Source organism: Rhamphochromis sp. 'chilingali' (genome assembly GCF_963969265.1).
Source record: "Rhamphochromis sp. 'chilingali' genome assembly, chromosome: 10".
In the NCBI taxonomy this organism is placed as follows: Eukaryota; Metazoa; Chordata; class Actinopteri; order Cichliformes; family Cichlidae; genus Rhamphochromis; species Rhamphochromis sp. 'chilingali'.
Window position 1 is genome coordinate 26769656 of NC_137937.1, and position 19903 is coordinate 26789558.

The following is a 19903-nucleotide window of genomic DNA, read 5'->3' on the forward strand; positions in this document are numbered from 1 at the left end:
TAAGTTGCCTATAATTTATCTTAATACTATTTGTGATATATTTCATGTTTTGGTTTCCCTGTTTTGCAAAACATTGGATAAAATAAAATGTTTTGATCTGTTAATCCTGTTTAACTAGCAAAACTCTTAATTACAAACCCTGTTTTTCCTTTTTTTTCTTTCCTTTTAAGATGGTTAAGTAAGAAAGATCAGAAAAAAGATCAGAAGAAAGTGGCAAAGCACCTTAAAGTTGTTTGCCAAACTCAAAAAATCGAGGAAAAAAAAAGATGAGGAGAAAAATGAAATATTTCAAACAAAGACACAGTTAATGCTGGCAGTTCAGCTTGTGCTAGGCAGCAGTTTAGGTCACTGGTTGAGCAGGTGCCTGTATGCCATAGAGTGGGCTGGGTCTGACCAGCACCCATATCCTGTGTGTCTTCCCCAGCGCTCTCCTGTCTACGCTTCACTGCTGAACTGTCAAATAATTCTGAAAAGCCCAAAAATAAATCTTAAGAAAGAGTCTATAGAAGTGTTTTATTGGTAATAATAATAATTTAAAAATATATATATATTTGCTTTAAAAAACTCAAATGAAACATGTGATTCAGGTTCTTTGTCCTTTCAACAAACAGATGCTTTTTGTCATCGCGTCTTTTGCTGAAGAAACTTACAGTAACCACGCCGAAAGAAACTTATTAGATAAGGAAAAAACACACAGGAGACAAGCAGATAAGATGTCTCAGTTTTATCAACACAAAACATAACATGAATCTCATCACAAAACATCCTCTTTATCAGTGAATTATAATGTTTTTATTATATAAACTAACTTCTCTCATGAAGTTCCTCATTTCATCTGTTTCTGAGCGTGAACCTGAATCTCTTGTTTGGAGAAGAGCTCCCCCAGCTGGCTGTGCGAAGCTTCGCTCATGGCTTTTGTCTGCATACACATCTTGTACTTGTCTGGAGGAAGCTCATCTGCACAGCTCTTCTCGTGCCACAAATGGAAAAGGCTGCGAGTTGGAAAGCGAATCACCATCAGCTTACTGTGAAGGTACTTCCTGTACAGGTGCACGTCCTCCAGGCCCCAACCTTTGATGCTGCGATCAAAACCACCTGACAGGAGATAAAATCCCAAGGCTGGATTAAATCAAGAAGTTGCTATTAATTTGACTTCTACTGCCCATGACTGTCGTTTTTTAACAGCCCAATCAACCAAAATTTAAAGCAGATCTGAAGCTGACTGGTCAATTAACTGGTTAATCAGGTAAAGTTCAGTTTTGATTATTTTAACATAAATGAAAAGCAGTTAAGCTCCTCAGCAGATTATATGTATAAGAAATATCTAACCTAAAATATTGAACCCGTTTTTCTAACATTCTATAAAAGTGAACTTGACATTTTTACTATATTACTATGTAAAAATCTCTGGTTTGCTATCTTGTAATGCTCCACTGCCTGAGGCTACCAAATCAAAGTCATTTGGCAGTAAAAAGGAAACAATTCTAACTTTTAAATAAATAACTAAAAGATAAAAATTAACAATTAACATATTTAAAAGAAAAACATTTTGCAGGGGTTTCTTGTGAATAAATTCGAGGGGTTTATTAACCCTGAACTTTAGGGTTTTTTTAAAGGCTTATGTTTAGTTGAGCAGTAACATTTAACTTTATTGTGTTCCTTCACATGAAATTAATATATCTGTCTTTACCTATGTTGATGAAATCAGACCTGTACTGGCATGTCATGCCGAACCCAAAGTCACGCCAGAATCCACTCTCCTTCCTTATCACCTGAGGGAAGAGGAGCAGCCAGAAATCACCTCTGGATGACATTTGCTGTAACTGAGCTGTTTGTGTGTTGTATTAACCTACCAGCTGCTGCTGAAGTGAAGGCAAGAGCGTCTGATTTCTGTAGATGATAGATGGGTTGTACTGGCTGAAGAGCACTGGGTAGTACACTCTCTTACCTACAAGAACAGTTTAAACAGACACACTGAATCCTGTGACAGGTTACTTTAAAACATTTACAGTCATTTAATGTGCATTTTATATAGCATAGAGTATAACAAAAGTATGTAATCTAATTTAAATAAGCTCATATAAATATTACTTTGAACTCAAACAATGAATTTCCTGCACTCTGTATGGAAATAAATAAACCCCCACAACAAAGTTCAAGAAGATGGTTTTTCTTGAAGCAGCTCATAATCTTAAAACTGACCATCTGTAAAGAGATAATTAAGTAATCCTAATTATATAACAATCTTTTCGAAATGTGATCTGCTTTAATAATTGTAATATAGTAGTAATAGTAATATTACAAAGAATAGAATATTTCTTAGTAATCTGATTGTGCAGCCTTTTACCATCCATCACCAAACATGTCACACTTCTACAAACAAAAAACAGGAAGTGTAAAACACTAATAAAACAATGATTTTAATATTTCACCTAATGATTCAAGCTGTAGCATGCACATTTTCTATTTTTAACACTTGGTGACCGGTGGGTCTCTCTCACTCTCGTTTTTTTGCTGTAAAAAAAAAAACTTTGGCAGTGAGGGGAGAGATGGATTTTTCTTTACTGGCAGCAACAGAGGGTTTCATTGGAGTGAAAAGAATAGAACTGTGTGGTTGGTATGGGAAGCGATAACCAGCAAGCCTGAACAAAGAAATGAAAGAACACAATTTCCAGAGAATCACACTTCAGTGCTATAATAAGAGACTGCTAACAAACTTCCAGAAATATCAGAAATGCCACAAAGACTGAGACAAAATCTAAAAAGTTTCATATTTCTCAAAGCAGACACGAGTTCTGTTACCCCCCAAAATGACAGTAATGACTATTCATCAATCATTTATTTACTAAAAGTTAACACCCGTATAAGCTGACTGTTACTTACACGGTGGATAAAAAAAATGAAATTTTGCCAGCAGAGCTTATGAATCTCCAAAGGTCAACGTTTGTAAATCTTGTCCTTATTAGCCAAATCGATGAACAAAAAAATTTTTTATCTAAAAAGCTTTAGATATGGGGTGATCGTGGCTCAAGAGTTGGGAGTTCGCCTTGTAATCGGAAGGTTGCCGGTTCGAGCCCCGGCTTGGACATTCTCGGTCGTTGTGTCCTTGGGCAAGACACTTCACCCGTTGCCTACTGGTGGTGGTCAGAGGGCCCGGTGGCGCCAGTGTCCGGTAGCCTCGCCTCTATCAGTGCGCCCTAGGGTGGCTGTGGCTACAATGTAGCTTACCATCACCAGTGTGTGAATGGGTGGATGACTGAATGTGTAAAGCTCTTTGGGGTCCTTAGGGACTAGTAAAGCGCTATACAAATACAGGCCATTTACCATTTTTTAAAATTTCAAACCTATTTACCTTAACCTGTTTATTGCCTCTTCTTGTTTGATAGCTGTGCCCATGTGATTTTTCAGAACAGACAGTGCAGACACCTGTAGCATGCTGGCTCTGGCAGATGCCTGTTCAGTGGAGCTGGGCCATAATTTATGAGGCCAGGACCGTGCTGCTCGTTGCATAGCAGCAAGAGCAGATGTGACACTGAGTCTCCATCAGCTAATAATCACACACCACGAGGTGTTAAAGATACTGATAGAAATTAGAATTTAATGTTGTTGGCTGACACAGTACAGTGGCAGTTTATTTTTTTGCATTCAGCCACAATAATCTACCTATATTCTATCCAAAAATGCAAGATATTCTTTCTACCTGCTCAACAGAGCAAATTATTTAAGTGTCACATGGCGCAGGTAAGCTTTTTGGAGACCACCCAAAAACCTAGTTGAACAGAAATTTGCTAACAGTGGCAAAAAGTGTCCCAGTAAGACTAAAAATGAAGCTCATGCATAAGTTCAATAAGGAGGATCTGTAATCACTCATCTGCTGGCTTTCCTGGGCGTTAGGCCCCGTGTCTCTGTGTCTTTAGATCACTACCACTTTCCCACACTGTCAGGCTCAATACTGACATCATTACTCATTACTCCAGTCCAGTCATCTTCTTGTTCATCTTCTTTGAGTCAATCAGCCTCTACTCTCCGTGGCTTAAATCTCTGCTCACTGCTATCATCCCCGCCAGACTCTCATGCAACCCACCTCCTCCCCATCTCCACCTCACAGACACCTCAGTCAGAGCTCCATTCAAGCCTCAGTCTTAATTTTCACCACCTGTGCTAAATCCTAGCACTGCTGGGATTCTGTGAGATGATGTGAGAGACCTGATTCTTAGATGATGGGTCATCTAAGTCTAATCACCAAATACTTTAATTAATTTCTCTATCTTAGTAAATCATGTTCACTTCTGCAAAGGGATCTCTCCTTACTGAACTGTGGGGCAATTTTGAAACCACAAAGATAGTCAAAGAAGTGTTAAGTTTCAAGGGGAAATTCATTTTTAAATATTAATTGGGTCAGTAAACCTTTTACCAGATTTGACTTGTGATTCTATACATGCAGTTTTCTAAGTGGAGCTAAATAAGTGCCTCGAGGCATTTCAAGGTGACTGTCGGGTGACAGGTCTTCCCGTTTGCATAAAAATCAGTGTAACCATTGTAAGTAGAACCTGTGGTTTACCTTATATGAGAACTTACTACTCTGTCCTTGAAAATGTTTAACAGTTTATATTGCATGTTGATGACTTTACAGACCAGCTCAAAGGAAAGCGCTCACCTTCAGCCTGAGATCTAATCAACCACAATATTTAATAACACCCACGGAACTGATTTTATCTGCTCCATCAGCTGTAGTTTCTCATTAAGCTATTTTATTCATGATTGCAGGAACCACTTGGGGGGTCGGGACTCTCACCAGGTTCTGCATTGAGACGACAGGAAGTTAAGAAATCAGCTGTAAAGTGAATGTCAACATCACAGAAGAAGAGCAGAATGTTCTGGCTGCGCCTCCAAGCCCTGGCACCCACGTCTAAGCCCCGGCCGCGAGAAAACTCCTCATTCAGCTGGATCAACGTGAAGCTCCTGAACCGAGTCTCTCTGAGGGGAAAGACGGAAAAAGAAAACAGGAGGACTTTCGTGGATGTTTGATTAGTCTTAATATTTCTGCAGCCTGCGGATATATATGTACAAGCTGTGATGATAACACCACAATAGCCTGCACAGCCACAGCATGTGTGTATCCCTGGAGGTGCAGAAGCCTCACAGGACTTATTTTTGTTTGCCTGCAGCCGTTAAACACTCGTGCCCGAGCACAGACACATTTCTTAAGACTGAAGAGACAACGGGAGTTTAATATTTTTCTTGCAAGTGCACATTATCATGAGAGTCATAGATCTGTAGAGTCTCGTCACAATTTCACTATAACTGATTGATGCAAAAATCTCCAACTCCTGCAAATTTAAGTGTTATAGACAACTCTGGACTAATCTGCAAGCGATCAGTATTAGAGATGAGATATTAGAAATTAGATGATGAGTGAACTATGAAATGGTTTGTACATACCTAGTGGTCTGGTCCAGCACAGCTTTTACCTCGTCTATCTGATCTCGACCAAAGTAGACCACGGTGAGATGAACCCTGCCGTCCTGCTGGATGCATACCTCTCTAAATGAAACAGACATATGAACAAATGTGGGAAAATTTCAATGAAACTGAGCTGAAAATGACCTTTTTTAAAATTAGGGCCGTCTTTAAATCTGTGCATTGTCTCCTTACTAAGAGGCAATGAGTTTTATTGGTTTCCAGATGTATCTCCAGATGTCTGTGCTGGGATCAGATGTACAGCAAAAATCTCCCCACTGTGGGTAGCTGTGGGGCTGTGAGGCCAGGGCAAACCCACACTTATTCCACGTGGACCCCAAGTTGGTGTCTAAACACAAGCCCCACAGCAGTTTTGCCCTTTGGGGCCCTTATATAGGTTTTCTATGGCCAAGCCCACTGTGGCCCTGGAGCCAGCATGAAATGTGGAGCAACTCCTCACCACATTTCCGAGCAGTACTGGGGTCTTTCCACTGTGGCCCCATGTGGAGTATGTTTACTGGGTGCCTGTTTGTTAATTTACTTCTAAATGTTACCTGAAGTTTTTGATGAATTGTTTGAATGTGTCCACCCTCTTGGACAGAGGTACGATGATGTTGATGATGATGTTTTGCGTGTTCACAATTTCGCTCTTCACTTTCATCACGGGGCCAAAAGGCCTGAAGAGTACAAGCTGCGTGAAGTCCTGTGGACTGTCACCTTTAAACGTCAGCTCGTAAATGCTTCCTCTGTCCCGCTCTGTGCGAGTCAGCCCTGCGATGGAGAAGAAAGCATCATGATATGCATTCTGTTTTATTGGGCCACTAGTTTCCTACAATTTCTTAGCTCTCTGCAAACAAATTAATGCAGTGTATGAATCTGTGTGTACAACATGAATGAATAACCTGAGGTCTTTTTCACCTTGGATAAAGTCTGAAGGGGAGAATGTGTGTTTTCTCCTGATGTTGTCAGTGTGATGCTTGGGTCCATTCAGGACATGCAGAGCTGTTTCCACAGTCCCTATCAGCTCATCTCTGCGGTCTTTTCTCACAGGCCTCTCCGCTGGATGCCTGGTCAGCCCTGTTTCCAGCTGGTACACGCTGGATGAAAAAACAAAACCCCACTTAACAGCCAACATAAGGTAAAATTTAAGTGCTACACAGCGCTCCTGGGGGGCTCCTACTGCGCCGCTGTCCCACTTACCTCTGCAGGGTGAAAGTGTCAAAAGGAATTAGTGCATATTCGCTGGGCAGCTTCACACCTGAGTTCACCTCTGCCTGGTTCAGTTGGGAGCGGAAGAACTCCTGGAGGACATCATGTAGCATTTACTACTACAGCTATAATGTCACACAAAATGTATTTATTTTCTTGTCCTACCTTCAGATCAGACTGCGTTGGGGTTTTGTGCAGGCTCTCCAAACCCTGAGGTAGGATCCCTTTGATTTTAGCTTTATCCAGGGACTCCTGAAGCTGCTGCGTCCTCTCCTGCAGAGCTTCCTTCAGCTGGGCTATTTGCTTTGTCAGGCTGTTGATATAATGTCTGTGAGAGTCTTCCCTCTCCTGCAGTAAAGCCATGTACCTCTCCTTACTGGTGGCACTTCCAGCCCATGGCAAAGACTGCTGGCTGCCGTGAGATACAGGTTTGCAGGCCAGGAGATACAGCAGCAGCACGCAACAGCAGAGGGTCAGCACAATGAGGCCAACACGGGCCACCAGGGCCATCAGCCACCGTTTGAACATGGTGGATTGTCTTTTAAGGAAATCCTAAACACTTAAGGCTAAAGATGCATCTAGGAAAAGACAAGTGACCCATTGTTCCTAAAGATAAATTAAAACATGTGGCTTTTAGTCCTCCGCTTTTCTTGTGATGTCCCCTTCTTTCATATCCTCAGATAGCATCTTGGCATGTGGTTTGGATGGTCATTTGTTTTCAACAAATCTGTTTGTCTTGAAGTGCTGAAAATCACTACAATGAAAAATATACCACTTTAAGTTGTTGTTCTCAATCACTTAGGCTATTTAGAGTAACAGGAGGTAGACCTAGAGATGGCAAAGTTGAAAATGATAGGATTTTTACTGGGAGTGATCAGAATCGACAGGATTACAAATGAGCATATCAGAGGATCAGCTCAGGTTGAGCGTTTTGGAGGCGAAGTTAGAGAAGCAAAGCTGAGATGGACTGGATATGTACAGAGGAGGAAAAGGGGATATGTTGGATAAAGGATGTTGAAGACGGAGCTGCCAGGTCGGAGGAAAAAAGGAAGATCACAGAAAAGTTTCATAGATGTAGTGAAATAGGACGTGCAGATGGCTGGTGTGACAGAGGAAGATGCTATAGACGGGGTTAGATACAGGCAGATGACCTGCTGTGATGACCTCTGATTGGGCCAGTCAAAAGAAGAAGAGGTACATGAACCTTCATTAGTGGTTGTACAAAGGTTCCAGTATCTTCCTACAGAAATCTGTCTGTGTGTTTGCTTCTTTGGCCATTAACTCATCTAGTCCCATCTACTTGATCAGAACTTGAACAGCTAAAGTTGGCACACAAGTACATCTTAACCCTCTGACGGCCCTTAACGATATGAAATGTTATGATGCCATCATATTACCTTGCAACCACCTAGCCATGGGATAAAATTACCTGTCTTTTACCTTTATGCACCTACAACTCATGAAAACATCTTATCATCTTAATTTAATGGCCAGCACCACAAAAAGGCCAAACAACACTGTAACATGGCCATGTACAAGTTTCATCTACAGCTGCAATCACAGTTCTGTGAAGCAGTGCTAGGAGTTAACTAACATTCAAAGGCCAACATGCTGACTGACGTGTAACACCATATAAAGTACAACTAATGCTAGGGAAGGGGAAAATACTAGTTTTAAGATAAGCTGAAGTTCACCAAAGTTAATGCAGCTGGATACGAAGGCCAACGGCAGCCTGAAACATGCAGCAACAAATCCTCAAACAAAGTTGCCATCAGAAAATGCTGGAAAAAACAATCCTCCTAATGACCTTTGACGTCTAAGGGGATTGTTTTTTTTTTTTGTTTGTTTTTTTTTTTTAATAAATAGGACAGGGGGAATGAATGAGAGAAAGAGGGGGAGAGAAAGAAAGAAAACCAAAGGGGAGAAGAGACGGTGAGAAGGGGGGGGAAGAGAGAGAGAGAAAAAAAAAAAACTCCTGGGTCACCTGTATGGAGAAAAAAAAAAAAAAAAAAAAAAAACAAACAGAGGAGACAGCAAACAACAAAGAGTAACATAATAATAGAGAAAACAAAGCACCATCACAATAAACTAGCTAGTCATAGATATCAATATTTACTAAATAATAAACGATATTGTGCAGCACGCAAGATAGACAGCGCACAGTGTGCTTTGAGGCAGCAGCCAAGAAAGCTTTAGTCCGCGTCTGTGAATACCCATGTGTGCATACCTGTGTGGATCAGCATGCTTGCATTCCAAAGGTTTCTCCATGTAATGATCTGCTAGGGAGTGTGGGGGGGCCACAGCCCCGTCCTCCAGGGTGTGAAGCGGGTATGGAGGAGATCAAAACTCCAGACATCCAGAGGCCCCCAGAACACAAGAGACCAAGGAAGACCAACAGAGGGGCAGCCGCGCCACTGTTCCAGTAAGAGCTGAGGAGAGTCCCAGATGAGGGCTCGCCCAGCAGCCGCGGAGCAGAAGTCAGGGGGAGTTGCAGTGACGCGCCCGTGAGCTCCGCCGGCCCCCAGCTGTGCCTGAGTGACCGAGCCCCAGGCCGAGAGGCCGGGGGCACCCCACCTCCAAAGGGGCCCGAGCGAGCCCCAGGCCCCGACAAGCGGCCGCCAAGGAGTGAGCCGGTGTGTACCCGGACGCCCACCCCCAGACACAAAGAACCACCAACACACCGACACCTGAGGGAGTCCGCCACCGGCAGGGGAAGTGGTGGTGGGTGGAGATAGGCCTCCAAACCTTGGAGGGCCTGAGGTGTCCCCAGAGAGGTGGCGTCTGATACCCAACCTGACATATAGACACAGACATACAGACACACACAGACACAAACATCCATTCCCACCCTCATGCTCTCATATGCACTTACTCCACACTCAACCAACGTGGAGACAGACATAAAGAGACGCTGTACACACAATCACACTCCCCAAGCGTACTCTACAAACCGGGTCTAGGTACCCTTGCCCCTGGAGGGGGGAATTGCACCCAGACCCAGGTGGTGTTACCCTTTTCCCTGCGGTGGGGAGAGGCAGACCACCCCGACTCCGCAGCAGCAGGGAGGCCCCACACCCCAGACCGCAGTCGGACGGCCAACTCCTCCTACTAGCCCTCCCGCTCCAGCAGGCCGCAGAGAATGGGGGTGGGAGAAGACTCCAAACCAAAAGACTCCAATTGTTGAAGGTTGAAGTGTCTTATAAAATAAGATGTATTTTATGTAAATATGATGTATTTTATACCCCTAGCCTAGAGTTGGTTAGAGGTATAAAGAAAATCTGTACGTGTAAAACATCAAAGCAAACACAGATCTAAGGACGCAGATTGTGTACCTCTGGACAAACCTGTGCCAGCAGCAGATAAAGTAGACAAAAAACAAGTCGATAGATAAAAAAAAAAATTAAAAAAAAAAGAAAAAGCACCAAAAGAAACTGAGATAAAATCATGAAGGAAAACCTTGATGCTTTTATCTTCAGTGCGAGTTTTTGTTACTAGTCCACAGCACGTGGCCTCGTTTCATTGCTGTTGGACTGCTGGTTAGATTTAGTTTGGTTGCTGTAAAACGCACAGAAAGAGAAATACTCTGACCTGACTGCCACAACCCCCGAAAGTGGGAAGTGACAGAAACAAGCATTTCTCTGTGTTTCTCTCCACCCTGTGTGTGTGTGTGTGTGTGTGTGTGTGTGTGTGTGTGTGTGTGTGTGTGTGTGTGTGTGTGTGTGTGTGTGTGTGTGTGTGTGCGCGCGCTGCCATAATCAGTTTATTCACAGCACAGTCGGCTCTTTATAACTCAGGTAGAAGCTGATTTTATGAAAGACACTTATGTTTGCACGTCCATCCAGGCGCTATGTGTTAACATACATGTAGGTATGAGATCATAATATGTTGACCTTTAGAAACTGTGTATAATTAATATAAGTGATTGCAAGTTAAAAAGTTTACTATCTCACTTCCATTTAAAATCAGTATTACAGTCATGCCTTTAATCTCTCTCTCTTAATGCTCCTATTAAAGTCTTTCATCTGTTTCACATAAAGCTTTCATCCACTTTCCGGCAGTAAATAAATCATCACATTTATAACTAAAACATTGAAATGTGACCTCAAAGCAAAGTTTTCACTATAAATCTGCAATTAAAGACAAAGAAAAAGATGAAAGAAATGCACTCACCTGCTGAAGGGAAGTTATGATAGGGCATCCATTGTCCTAAACAGCTTGTCTCCTTTACTTTAAAAATGTGTGGAGACATTAAAACATCTCCCTGCCCTATCAAAAAAAGAGGACTGAAGTGCCTTCACAACTGAACTGAGGACGTCCTCTCTCCGTTCCTCTTTCCTCGTAGTCTCCACCTTTTTCCAGCACCTCCTTCTCTCTTTTTCTCTTCCTGCCTTTTCCCTTTTATTACTATTAGATTATTCTGTTATTATATGTTACCTTATATATGTAATCAAAGTAGTTGAATTAGAATACTGCTGTAGATCACATTATACCCTTTAATATAGAGTGTGTGAGCTGTATGTAGTTTAGTTCTCATTATACTTTTGAGTTAACAGAACATATTCACATATTAGTTCATTAGATAAATGTGCATCACTCTGTATCCTTGATCTGCTGGGAATGTGTTACACTGTTTTCTTGACATGCTTAATTGTTGAATCATGAAGAGAAGGTTGTAAGCAGGAGACTCTGTGTCTAAAGACAGGGGAGATAGACAGACCACATTCCACACCCCCACCTTACAGAAAGCAGAGAAACAACTGCCGAGGTCATAACTTAGGCGCTGTAACAGAGAAAAAATGTGATGTTTTGGCTTTTACGACTAGCTGGGGGCCACTAGAGACTATAAAAAGCTGAGCAACCCGTCACCATTTTGAGACATGTGCCTGACCCTCTGGTAGCATCTCTCCCGTCCGGACGTTGTAATGCTCTTATTGTTGAATTGTATGGAAATAAATGATTGTTGATTGAGCATTTATACACCGAGTATTGTCCTTCCTTCAGCCCAAAGATTCAAAGAATTGGGAGAATTCAACAACTTGGTGCCGTGTGACCCGGATCTTTGGTGTGCTGAGGAGGTGTAGATTTGGCCTTTGGTGAGATCGTGGGGCAAAGTGAACAGAAGGCCGGCCTAAAACAGAAAGGTAAGCACAGCCTGTTGTATTATAAATACCAAATGTGCATATTGGGCTTTCCAAATTAATCTGTTCACTGAGTCACATGTATTTTCACAGTAAATTTGTCGGTGTCTGGTTTTTGGCGCAAGATACTAACAACATAAGTTGAGGCTGAATTCCAGTGTGTTAAATAAACTGCTTCTACCGAGAAACTAATAAGACACTACGTTGAGCTAGTTGCAGTAAACTGCTTCTACCGAGAAACTAATAAGATACTACGTTGAGCTAGTTGCAGCCACTTTACCTTCCACATTTAATTTTGTCTAATACTGGCTTCTGTAGCAATAATACGTTAGAATTTCTTCTGAAGACGCGGCCATTAGTCCAGTACATTGAAGTCGAGGTTTGTTTATTTTGTTTATGGTGTCAGTGACGTCCTGGCTTTTGCCGGCTATGAAATAGAAGTTGATTTAAGGAAAAGCAGATGCTGGCTTCACGGTGCAGTTGAACGCTGGCAACGCGAGAGCGAAACACGTCCGTAGGTTTGGTTTATGATACGGCGTGTTCCGGTGGTGCGGCCGTGAAGTGCAGTAGTGGTTGGTGCTAGTTTTAGTACATTGGATAGAGGTTTTGACGGTGGTTTGTGGCGTCAGTCGAGTATAAAGGGCTGCGGTCATAATACAAAGTAAAAATTTAGTACATAGCAACACCTGGTTTATGATGTCAGGTATAACTTCGGGGATGCAAGCATCACTTTTATGATGCGACTTTGCCCCGTGGTGGCGGTCATAAGCGCAGAGAAAGGGGTATTTTGGTCTATGGTGCAGTGTGCTTTAAGAAGATCTAATAGTTGAGCTCAGAGGTTTCTGTGCAAATTTCTGCTGATGAGAGGCGCTCTCTGTGTGTCACACTGATGGTGTAACGCGCTGTGTGTGTAAGGCGCGCTCTGGCCGTGGGTGAGGCGCGCTCTGAGTGTGCTTTTTGTGTGTGTGAAGTCTGAACACAGTGACAGTGACGGTTGATGTGTTTGATTAGGAGGACATTAGAGCAAATACACATTTTAGGATCAAAGGTTGATGCCTAGTGTACCTGTGGAACATTTTGCCCTAGGAGTGGCGACCCTCCTGTCCGTGGACGCGTGGCCAGGACCGGCGTCGTCCGGGTGCCGAGGTGGTGACTTGGGGAGGTGAGGGCCCCCGCATAGCTACGGATATAACACTGGAACGGCCGTGTAATCACGGGTTCACATTTATTCCGGACTAGAACAAGACACATTTTGCGAACAAACGTTGAGTCTAGATTAGTAAAGAAATATAAAAAGGTTGAATTCCTCGTTTCAGTGGTTGAAATTGTTGTGTGCCTGTCCCCTGACGAGTGTGAAATTAAAATAAAGAGGGAATTTGGAGCCACATGGAGATAGACGGGCATAATTGGGTGTATTACTCTGTGGTGTAATAAAAATAAAAAGGAGAGATAGTAAGAGGTGTGCAGTGGAGAATTATGGAGGAGTAGAGAGAGGAATGTGTTGGGAGACTGGCGTACAGTTTACGCTGTCAAGGTGGGCGTGTTGCCTGCTTATCGGTTTAAAAGCGATGAAAATGAAATTAAAATAAATCTCTTAGTGTGTTAATACAGGAAGCTGCGGACCTGGACCAACTGCCCCCACAAGCACAGCGGCCGAAGCAAAATTATAGGTAATGGGAACCACACCCAGCACGAATCAGCAGCTGTGAAAAAGACAGCAGCGAGAAGAGAATTAGAGGAGAAATTAAGAGAAGTTTTAACACATAAAATTGGGGCCAACGGACTTGTGGAGGTTGGGAAGGCGTCCGGAGCATCACAACAAAAAGGTGAAACAAAAACACACAAGCAGAGAAATCTGAGAGAAAGGCTCCTTTTAAGGTAACGCCTAGTTTGAGAAAAGATAAAATTAACCTGCTTTTATACAAATGCACATACACGCAATGAAGAAACAGCTTACACTCATGAACACGTGAAGATTTTCCAGCAAGGTTAAAGAAAAATTAACATACTTAAATGATGAAGTCTATACATTACTGACAAAGAAACCCTCTGGGTTGCAGGACAACAATTTAACTAAAAAAAAAAAAAAAAAGGAACACTGGTCTAACCAACCAGGCAAGACGCAACAAATTTAGTGGTAAAAAGAGTCAAATTGTGACATGTTTTCTGTTGATTGATTAATAAAAGTGATTACTGAATGAAAGAAAATTCCTTTTTTGGGTTTTTAAACATGATCTTAAGAATTTTAATATGTACTTGTGTTGTCCTGTCAACTTGGTGGGTTAGGAGTTGATTATATCGGGAGAGAAAAAACAAAAAAAAAAAAAAAAAGGGGGAGAGAAGGCTGACACAGGGCCTGGTCCCGGTGTGTCTCCCCTCTGAATAACACAGCGAACACAACATCATTTTCCTGTTCGTTTGTTTTTGTTTTGTTTTGTTTTTGTTTTTTCTATACATATTTAATTACAGGCTGCTTTGCCGGCCCTGAAAGCCGAGGCTGACTGGACTCCTGCTCTCCCCCATACGTGACACTGACCAAATGCTGCAACAGCTGGACCCACAACAACGACCTGAGAATGTCAACAGACCTGCAGGAATGTGATCTCATGCAGCCGAGACGGAGAGCACTAAACCTAAGGCCCGTTTCACTACACGGGGGAAAATTCCCAGACTGCGTCAGCTGACAGAGCTGTGACGAGACGCCCGCCAAGCCCGAATGAAAAGTAAGGCCGAGCGAAAGAATGCTGACCTTGATAACTTTGCATTCACACTGTGCAGGACAGTGATGGACCAACACGGATGATCGGGTGGCGAAAAAGGGCGTGACCGAGACAAGAGGAGTAACTGAGGACAGAAGGCACCTCAGAATGGACAAAAACACAGAAGAAGATGCAGGTTTCACCTGCGGTGAACATCGACACTGGAGAAAGGACTGCCCCAATTGGGGTCAGAACCAGGACGGACTGAATTTTGAGCAGCAGCAGCAGCAATGGTCGCAAACAAACTGAAAAGGAGGGGGGGCAGGACCCCAGGGCATGCTTCAGGCCGTGGTTTACCCAGAACACCAGAACAGGAAAGTGATGAACACACACACACACACACACACACACACACACACACACACACACACACACACACACACACACGTCTCCAAACACACAGATTCAGAATGAAGTGAAATACACACATGAACACGTGCACTCGTTGAGTGAGTGAGAAATGACACACACACACACACACACACACACACACACACACACACACACACACACACACACACACACGGGAATGTTGATTCACTGAGAAGTGATGCACACACATACACATGCACACGCTTGTGCAATGAAGAGTGATCCACATACACACACACACACACACACGCTGATGCAATGAAGAATGCTTTGCTTATGCTGATATGCAAAATGCTGCACACAAACATCCCAATGCATAATTTTTATGAGGAGCCATTGATTACTTAGAATGTGTTATATGTCACCTAGAAGGCATTTATGTAGATTTTAGGAATAAGCTCTAAAATGGTTTGGTTATGAAAACAATGTCTGTGCGTGATGTCTGTTTATGGCTCAAGGCCTTGACTGAATTCTTTGCTGTGCTTCACACAGCCCTGATGAGGAACAGTGGCACAGAGTGAAAATGATGAATTAATAGTGTAAGTTTTAGGTCGGAGTACGGCATTTTCTGTGATTGAGTTTTAATTCAAGGAGGAACAAAAGGTGTTACGGCACCTGAGGTTCTCATTCCCACACAATATTGTCCCGGCAGGAAGCAAAATGTTCCTGTGAATTTCTGGTTGATTGTTTGGTTTTGTTTAGCGCTAGCTTGATTTTATCAGTGAGCTTTGGCTTGTGTTCTTTCTCGTAAGCGAGAGAGGGATAGTTTTAGACATGTCTGCAACGGGCCCTAGTTTGTGTTATTTTAGTAGTATTTTGTTGGTTATGTCTGTTTTCGTTTTTGTTACAGTGCACTGGAGAAAAAACATCTGAGAGGTGTGATCCACCGGTGGTGATATGTTGATATTTTGTGAGTTCATGATTTAACAATCAGCTCTTTAAACAAGGCCTGAAAGATTGAAATTTAAAGCGCTATAAAATATTATTACTGTAAACAGTTGCAAAGTGTGCTTCTCCATGATTGTAATTGGCTTGGGAGAAATTCACTTATAGGGAACACTGATCTAAAAGGATTGCACCGAGTCAATCCGGCCCAAAAAACAACAAGGAATTGTTTTCCTTTAAAATGATGACGTCATCTTGCTGGTGATGAAGGCTCGAATAGGTTGAGCGGGAGACTCCATTATCAGCAACATCTGGTATGAATGTGTATGGAGGTATGCATGTGAATGGACTGTGATGGACTGACGACTAAAAGTTTTGACTGACTTGATACTGAGACAATGACTGCACCCACTTTAGGATTAGTAAATGCCAATAAACAATTCATAAACAATTCACCCAGCCGACAAGAGAAGGGTGGATGCTTCGCTTTGTTTTGTTTTGTTTTTTCAGGAGCAGGAGGATAAGAGAGACTGGAGGAGGAGACTCTAGCTTCACATAAGTATGAACTGCAGACTTAACACTGTGGTTGCTGATTTTGAGTTACCGATGTTTGCATTAAGAAAACTGTGCTATATTAGCTGTGTTTTGAGTAAGGTATCATGTTATATTATTGGGAATGCCAAATGCTACAGTGGAGAAGACTTTTGATACCACTCATGACTGGAATATGTTACTATTAACCACAGCAGGCCACTGTAAAAAGTCAATTAAATTTTATAGAGGAAAATCGCCAAAATTGAACAATACCTATGAATGACTGGCCACATTCAGAATAGAGATATGCAAGAATAAACATTGGTCCACATGATTTAGGTTCTCACTTGAAATAGTAAGTTATTAAATGTAGAATATAATCGACAGGGACATTTGATAGGATGTGGTACTGCAAAAGAACAAGAGCAAAGTAAATAAAGAAAATATTGTGTTTAGTTTGGATAAATTCAAATTAAAATGTACCATTACACTCAGAGGATCAATATGGAATAAAACATATGCAAAACTTGTAGGAAGTACATGACTGATAACTGTTCTGTCCTGAGCGTTTGTTTCCAGAGCACCCACTTGACCACACCAACAGTTTCTCGCCACCGAGGAGGGGTACTTGCAAAAAGAATAAAATAAAAATCTGAGTTTAACAAAACATTTTAAATGTAAATATCAAGCTTACCTTTCTTTTTCCATGAAATGTGCTTGTGGGCACGCCAGCCATTTTGAAAAGGTGGGCAAAACAATTGGCAAGGCCACACCCCCACACATGTGATATAATTTTAAAGGTACTGTTGCCCTCTCTAAGAAACATCAGGACTTAGAGGAGTGGCAAGTAGAGTATGCGAGCTACAAGCAAAAACTAAAATGTGTACTACAGTGTGCAAAAATGAAGTACTGGGTCATCAGGGGGTCATGAGGGACATTTATAAAACTAAAAGTCCCACTAACCTTAAAGTGCACTTGAAAAGCTCACACAAGAAGGCTAACCTAGCTTACCTAGAAGACCTCATCAGGGGGAGCACACTCCCCCTTCTTGAAGAGCTCACCCACTCAACCCGCATCCCCAGAAAACAGCTAACCCCAGATAAGGCAGCGTGATGCATCCCGAGACAACAGGACTGGGACATCTAAATAAAGGTGTGAAACAATCGCCTTCAAAAGGTTATCAATTCACTTCAACCAAAATTAGGACCACACGGTGCGGCAAGAGTTAATAGTTATTAGTCTCAACACCCAAGGATAACCAGAAGAGCATGACTGATATGATGGAACTGGGATTTTGTTACACTTAATTTTTGCAAAACACAAATAAAACTAAATTGAAACTAAGGATTTTCAGAAAATAAAAACTACACTAAACTAGCAAAGAATTGGTAAAAACTAATTACAACTGGTAAAAATTGAAAATCTGGAGTCGAAACTAAATAAAAATAACAACTAATGGAAATGGCGAAAAGTTTAAAACCCTGGTGCAGAGATTGGCAAATCTGACCAGGAAACGTTATAAAATGGATTGTCAGGATAGTCAGCGTTAAAGCCACTTTTGACAGTCCATACTAGGATGGCATTGGACATCTTCGGGGCAGAAAAGGGTTGGTGTGACCAAGGTGTGGTTTGGCTTGTTGTATGTACATTTCAAAATGTTACAGCTCTGGATGGACCAGTTACCAGATATGATGTCACTAACCTTCTCTTTTAAGTGTCTAGCTCCAATGAATTGACACATGGGAGTGTGTCAAAAAGGGGGAGTTGAGTCCGAACATCAAACAATGGTGTTATGAACATTTTATGACTTTATTTGTGTGTTTAATAATTTAGCTATGGTAAAACTTAAGCTTATAATGTGTTAGACTTAGAAAGGGTTCACTAATTTTTGATTTCTTTTACACACACATAGATTATGATTAGAATAGGTTCTGAACATAATATTTTAAACCAAATTTGAATCATTAGAAGAACAATGGATAACAATATTAGATTATCAAGGCTAGGGAGAGAGGTGTTTTGGTTTTCTGTCTCTTGCAGAGAAAGGAACAGACACCAGACGGGGACCCGGAGATGTGAGGACCCTTCACAGCAGGGACAGATGTAGGGACTGCCGAGACAGCAACTGGGGTCAAGTGTCATGACATTTGGGCTCCTGGAGAAGATGGATCCCACAAACACAGCAATAACCATGAAGGGGTTGGCGAAAACCAGGAACACCAGACCAACGAGGTTCAAGAGGCTCTTGGCAAAAAGGGGGACACGGCGGTGATCCCAAAACACACAGATCTTTGTTTGAAATCGGGGCAGAATAATCCCCAGAACTGTGCAATGACTAAAGGGTGGTCTAACCCCGGAGGTCGAAGAAAGAAGCTGAGAATCACCCAACTGGAAGACACTGGTAGCTGCAGCAATAAAAATAAAGGTTAAAAGCTCCTTAGACAGAGGTTCTAGTCTAAGTACATTTGAAAGGTATAAGGGGGCATTAAAATGGGAGTGGAAAACTGGAGCACCAAAATAAAGCTGTGGGAGAATTGGGGAGTGATGGGAGAGTCATCTGTAACTGCTGTTATGGTTGTAAATCTAACTTTGCTTGCATCTGAACTGCGTGAACACAGAGGTCATCCCACATATGGTCCACCCGTTAAAGGGGGACAGAGGGCCTCAGGATCAAGAAAACCTGGACCTTGCGACCCTGGAGTGCATGTTGTAAGTGATCTCTTTCAGAGATCAAAAGGGGGAATTATTAGATTATTCTGTTATTATATGTTACCTTATATATGTAATCAGAGTAGTTGAATTAGAATACTGCTGTAGATCACATTATACCCTTTAATATAGAGTGTGTGAGCTGTATGTAGTTTAGTTCTCATTATACTTTTGAGTTAACAGAACATATTCACATATTAGTTCATTAGATAAATGTGCATCACTCTGTATCCTTGATCTGCTGGGAATGTGTTACACTGTTTTCTTGACATGCTTAATTGTTGAATCATGAAGAGAAGGTTGTAAGCAGGAGACTCTGTGTCTAAAGACAGGGGAGATAGACAGACCACATTCCACACCCCCACCTTACAGAAAGCAGAGAAACAACTGCCGAGGTCATAACTTAGGCGCTGTAACAGAGAAAAAATGTGATGTTTTGGCTTTTACGACTAGCTGGGGGCCACTAGAGACTATAAAAAGCTGAGCAACCCGTCACCATTTTGAGACATGTGCCTGACCCTCTGGTAGCATCTCTCCCGTCCGGACGTTGTAATGCTCTTATTGTTGAATTGTATGGAAATAAATGATTGTTGATTGAGCATTTATACACCGAGTATTGTCCTTCCTTCAGCCCAAAGATTCAAAGAATTGGGAGAATTCAACATTACCTTTCATACTTCTACTTGCCCTACAAGATCTCACACCATCTGCCTTCATCCTTAATTCCCTTTCAGTTCTTCCCAGGCTCCGCTCCACCCTTAAGACTACTTAGAAGGCAAACAGAGTAAAGAATGCCATTCAGACTTCGATGCTCTGCCACCTGCAAGCTGCTGTGAG

At 42.1% G+C, this 19903-nt stretch overlaps 1 protein-coding gene and 1 long non-coding RNA gene across 3 annotated transcripts; one reads left to right on the plus strand and one right to left on the minus strand.

The window, feature by feature from the left end:
• Positions 1–685: 685 nt before the first annotated feature.
• On the minus strand, positions 686–10987 carry csgalnact1b (chondroitin sulfate N-acetylgalactosaminyltransferase 1b). Of its 2 annotated transcripts, XM_080893738.1 has the most exons (11): positions 10840–10975; positions 8897–9865; positions 6835–7423; positions 6661–6761; positions 6379–6557; positions 6015–6231; positions 5443–5544; positions 4796–4977; positions 1854–1948; positions 1691–1772; positions 686–1095 (listed from the first exon to the last, which is right to left on the minus strand). In XM_080893738.1, the coding sequence occupies exons 3-11, from the start codon at positions 7195–7197 to the stop codon at positions 827–829; spliced, it is 1590 nt and encodes a 529-aa protein (XP_080749864.1). In that variant the 5' UTR covers positions 7198–7423; positions 8897–9865; positions 10840–10975; the 3' UTR covers positions 686–826. The 2 variants fall into 2 exon arrangements, with proteins under 2 accessions (XP_080749864.1, XP_080749863.1); XM_080893737.1 differs by lacking the exon at positions 8897–9865 and having other exon boundaries at positions 10840–10987.
• A 141-nt stretch (positions 10988–11128) lies between these two features.
• On the plus strand, positions 11129–16045 carry LOC308403947. The gene is made up of 2 exons (XR_013973010.1): positions 11129–11810; positions 13406–16045. It is a non-coding gene; the product is annotated as an uncharacterized lncRNA (long non-coding RNA).
• Positions 16046–19903: the final 3858 nt, after the last annotated feature.